Source organism: Henckelia pumila, chromosome 1 (genome assembly GCF_033568475.1).
Source record: "Henckelia pumila isolate YLH828 chromosome 1, ASM3356847v2, whole genome shotgun sequence".
NCBI lineage: Eukaryota > Viridiplantae > Streptophyta > Magnoliopsida > Lamiales > Gesneriaceae > Henckelia > Henckelia pumila.
The window spans coordinates 148,523,498-148,528,881 of NC_133120.1; the positions used below are offsets into that span (position 1 = coordinate 148,523,498).

Here is a 5,384-nt window from a genome sequence, read left to right on the forward strand (position 1 = left end):
TCTTAATTGACACTGGTGCATCACACACATTTATTTCTTCACAATTTGCTAAGGGGCATAGTCTACCCTATATTCCATTAAACGCATTGCTAGTTGTTTCGACTCCTATTGGTCAAGAGGTTTTGGCTAAGCATCTAGTTATGGGTTGCATTCTGGATTTCGAGGGACATCAGCTTAGTGCTAACCTGATGATTTTAGCCATGGAGGATTTTAATTATATCATTGGTATAGATCTTCTGAATACCTATAGAGCGATAGTGGACTGCTATCAGAGGTTTCTGCAGTTTCGTCCGGAGGATGGCGATACGTGGTACTTCTATGGTGAGGGAGCACGACCCCCGATGCCAGTGGTTTTTGCTCTTAAAGCCCGGCGTGCTTTAGAGTTTGGCGGGAAAGGCTACCTTATTTACGCCATCGATGCATCCTTGGAGGGACCAGAAATCTAGGTGATACCAGTGGTCCGTGATTTTTCCGATGTGTTTCCAGATGAGATTTCAGGCTTACCACCAGTGAGGGAGATCGAGTTTGAAATTGAGTTACTGTCAGGGAAAACACTGATTTCCAGAGCTCCTTACCGGTTAGCTCCTTCGGAGATGAAGGAATTTCAGAAGAAACTTCAAGATTTTCTTGATAAGGGCTATATTCAGCCGAGTGTTTAGCCATGGGGGACACCAGTCCTTTTTGTTAAGAAGAAATATGGGTCGATGCGTCTTTGCATAGACTATCGATAGCTTAATCAAGCGACAGTGAAGAATAAGTATCCTCTTCCGCGGATAGAAGATCTGTTCAATCAGTTACATGGTACTTCTGTTTATACGAAGATTGATCTACGGTCGGGATATCACCAATTGAGGGTTAGAGATGAGGATATCTCTAAGACAGCATTTCATACGCTGTATGGTCACTACGAGTTCTTATTGATGCCGTTTGGTTTGACGAATGCTCCAGAAGTCTTCATGGATTTGATGAACATAGTATTTTGCGACTTTCTGGATAAGTTTGTGGTAGTGTTCATCGACGATATCCTTGTGTATTCTCGCAGTATGGACGAGCACGTTTTCCATCTTTGTACAGTATTGCAGATACTGAGAGAGAGGCAGATGTACGCTAAGTTGAGCAAGTGTGACTTTTGGATTGACCGAGTTTTTTTCTTTGGTCATGTGATTTCACGATACGGTGTTTCAGTTGATCATAGTAAGACGAAAGCCATTTTGAATTGGTCGCGTCCGACGACAGTTTCAGATATTCGTAGTTTTCTTGGGATGGTAGGATACTACCGGAGATTTGTGAAGAACTTTTCTCAGATTGCTAAGACTTTGACGCAGCTTACGAGGAAGGATGTACCTTTCGTTTGGATGTCGGAGTGCGATGAGAGTTTTCACGAGTTGCGGTGACGTCTGACTAAAGCTCTAGTATTGGCTCTACCGTATGGATCAGGTGGCTTTGTAGTTCACACTGATGCTTCTCTCCAGGGTTTGGGAGTGTATTGTCTTAGAGACTTCATGTGATTGCCTATGCCTCTAGGCAATTAAAGACTCGTGAAGAGAACTATCCCGTACCCAATTTGGATCTTGCGGCCATTGTCTTTGATCTTAAGATATGGCGTCATTATTTGTATGGTGAGAGGTTCGAGATCTTCACTGACCATAAGAGTTTGAAGTACTTGTTCACCCAAGCTGAGTTGAACATTAGGCAGCGTCATTGGATGGATCTGTTGAAACACTACGATTGTGAGATCAAGTACCATCCAGGTTCTTCCAATCCATCTGCGGATGCTCTTAGCCGCAAAGTGTATGTGAGTTCGCTTCGTACCAGCTCGGTTGCGCAAGTGGTAGAGGAGTGTTGTTCCTTGGGTTTCACTTTTTGACACAATAAGGAACAGGAGGGAATTCACGTTTCATCTGTACTTGCCGAACCAGCCTTGTATACTCGTATACGTGAGTCACAGGCCATTGATACGAAGACGCAGAAGTTATCTCGTTTGGCTCAAGATGGAAATACTTCTGGTTTTCATTTGCAGAATGATGATCTGTTGTGTCTCTCTGGACGTGTAGTAATTCCTGATGATTCCACACTACAAGAGAAGATTCTGTCACAGGCTCACCGTAGTAGATTTTCTGTACATCCGGGGAGAATGAAAATGTACAAAGATCTACGTACGAGGTTCTGGTGGAAAGGAATGAAACACAGTGTTTATCAGTTTGTATCTCGATGCCTGGTGTGTCAGTAGGTCAAGGCAGAATTTCGACGACCCGGTGGATTGCTCCAGAGTTTAGAGATTCCTGAGTGGAAGTGGGAGCATGTGACGATGGATTTTGTCACCCACTTTTCGATGTCTCTCATGAATTGTGATGCTATTTGGGTTGTGGTTGATTGATTGTCGAAGTCCGCGCATTTCTTACCTTATAATCGGGACTTTACTTTCGATCGGATGACACGTTTATACGTGCAAGATGTTGTTTGTCTGCATGGAATTTCATTGAGTATTTTCAGCGATAGAGACCCGAGGTTTACCTCTAGGTTTTGGGGTAGCTTCCACCGAGCTCTTTGTTGTGAAAATTCCTCGCAAGCATACGAGTGTCAAGTTTTAATATAGTGAATAATTCAGATATCGATCCCAAAGGGAGTAAAATGAAAATATTTAGTACTTGTAATTAGAATAGTTTAAACTTTATCTAGAAAATCAAACTTTGAGAATTTTGCAATAAAATAAATAATTAAGAGATTTAAAATAGCACACACACAACATTCCGGAATAATCAGTCAGAGAAAAATGGTCTAGAGGTATAGATTTCACCTGATTTCAACAACAGTCAATCCTAAATAATTAATCTTCATGAATTTCAGTCAATTAATAGCCAAGAACACTTAAGTTTATTATTTTCCTCTCCCGAGCAACAAATAATGTTTATCAACTACAATTCAATTCCAATATTCCTATTAAGAATTTATCACAGTGATCTATCACAAAACAATGTTCTTTTTAAAAGTTCTGTTAAAATTATACACTCTCCCGAGCTGTATAAAATAATTAACAGTGTAGTTCCTAATGTCCTATTCAAAATCCCCTCTTCCGAGCAATGATTTCAAATAAATATAACAAATCAATTATTGATCAGATAATTGAAAAGACAATCAATTCTAGAAAGAAAAATTAATCTAGAAGAAACTCAATTCAATAAAATGGAAGAGAAAGAGAAAAGAAGAATAAAAGGAAAAGAAAATAACGATCAGACAAAAGAAGAGAAGGAATAGTGTTGGGCTTTATTATTGGGCTTAAAAGTCAGCGCTTAATTTAGCGCTAATGAGGAGAAGAGGAAAGCTATCGCGCTTGGTTTTTGTTGAAGCGAGAGAATTGAAGTCAAGATTTAGGCGCGCCCGCGCCGTTCCTAGAGCGCCCGCTCCGATCGTGAGTTGGAAATTTTATTATCTTAGGCAAGTATTCTATGGGTTTTTTAGATGGGCTTTTTCACACGATATAAAAGGATTTTTGTCAGACTTGAGAAAGGGAAGAGAGCCGCCACACACACATTAGAATATCAGAAATTGAGATCGTGAACTTTTGTGATTTTCTGGAGCTTAACTTGAAGAACAAAGATGGAGTTCGATAGTTCGGACATGGCGTCGACGACGGACTTGAAGAAAAAAGATGGAGTTCGATAGTTCGGACATGGCGTCGACGACGGATTTGATTTTTGAATATGAATTGTTTTATTCAAAATTTTATATTGAACTAATTTTTTAGAGTCTAGAGGTCGGATGGAACATGGTGTAGACGCTTTCATGAATTCTTGATTTTATTGAATTGAGTTTCTTCTAGATTAATTGTTCTTTCTAGAATTGATTGTCTTTTCAATTATCTGATCAATAATTGATTTTTGTTATATTTATTTGAAATCATTGCTCGGAAGAGGGGATTTTGAATAGGACATTAGGAACTACACTGTTAATTATTTTATACAGCTCGGGAGAGTGTATATTTTTAACAGAGCTTTTAAAAAGAACATTGTTTTGTGATAGATCACTGCGATAAATTCTTAATAGGAATATTGGAATTGAATTGTAGTTGATAAACATTATTTGTTGCTCGGGAGAGGGAAATAATAAACTTAAGTGTTCTTGGCTATTAATTGACTGAAATTCATGAAGATTAATTATTTAGGATTGACTGTTGTTGAAACCAGGTGAAATCTATACCTCTAGACCATTTTTCTCTGACTGATTATTCTGGAACGTTGTGTGTGTGCTATTTTAAATCTCTTAATTATTTTTTTTATTGCAAAATTCTCAAAGTTTGATTTTCTAGATAAAGTTTAGACTATTCTAATTACAAGTACTAAATATTTTCATTTTACTCCCTGTGGGATCGATATCTGAATTATTCACTATATTAAAACTTGACACTCGTACGCTTGCGAGGAATTTTCACAACAAGTTTTTGGCGTCGTTGCCGGGGAGTAATTTTGATTATTTTTTTTAGTCTTGCTACCAATTAGTCTAAATTTTAATTTAGATTTTTTTTTATTTTATTTTGAAGTTACTAATTAAATTCTTCTTAATTTTAATTGCAGTTTATGCGACGATCTCAAAGTGCGAATTCTCTACTTTTTGATCCGGAGATCGAACGAACTGCACGTGCTTTGAGAAGAGCGAGAAAAGAAGAAATTAATAACATGGCTAAAGAGAATGTGAATCAAGCTCCCCTGGTGCCTATCAGAGATCACTTCAGGCCGACGATCCAGGCTCACTACTCTGGAATAGCTCGAGGAACAATCAATGCCAACAATTTTGAGCTAAAGCCGGCCTTGATCAACATGGTTCAATCGAACCAATTTAATGGGAGTGCCACAGCTGATCCTCACTTGCATCTCTGGACCTTTTTAGAAATTACTGATATGGTAAAATTTAACGGTGTTCTTGAGGATATTATTCGTTTACGCTTGTTTCTGTTTTCTCTCAGGGATCAAGCCAGAAGTTGGTTGCAATCACTGCCGATTGGAAGCATCACTACTTGGGAGGGGATGGCAGAAAAATTTCTTGCTAAATATTTTCCACCTGCCAAGTCCACCCAGTTGAAGATCGAGATCAGCATTTTCAGGCAGATAGATTCTGAACATCTTTACGAGGCGTGGGAAAGGTACAAAGAACTACTTATGCGTTGTCCTAACCACAATTTTGTAGATTGGGAACAGATCGAGTGGTTTTACAACGGATTGAATGTGCCTACGAGGATGAACGTGGATTCTGCTTCTGGAGGAACTATTTTTGCAAAGGACCCCGCTCAAGCCTATGATATGCTGGAACAGATGACGATAAACAGTTTTCAATGGCCATCTGAGCATGTGGGAGTCAAGAAGCCAGCTGGAGTGTATGCAGTATATCCT

General features: G+C 39.0%; 1 protein-coding gene across 1 annotated transcript; it reads left to right on the forward strand.

Annotated features, from left to right (window-relative positions):
* Window positions 1–956: 956 nt before the first annotated feature.
* Window positions 957–1,394, forward strand: LOC140874189 (uncharacterized mitochondrial protein AtMg00860-like). The gene has a single exon (XM_073277470.1). It carries the CDS (start codon window positions 957–959, stop codon window positions 1,392–1,394), a length of 438 nt encoding a protein of 145 aa, XP_073133571.1.
* The last annotated feature ends 3,990 nt before the right edge of the window (window positions 1,395–5,384 follow it).

What these genes read in the sequence shown, in the direction of transcription:
- LOC140874189 (XM_073277470.1), top strand. Translation starts at nt 957, where the DNA reads ATGGATTTGATGAACATAGTATTTTGCGACTTTCTGGATAAGTTTGTG.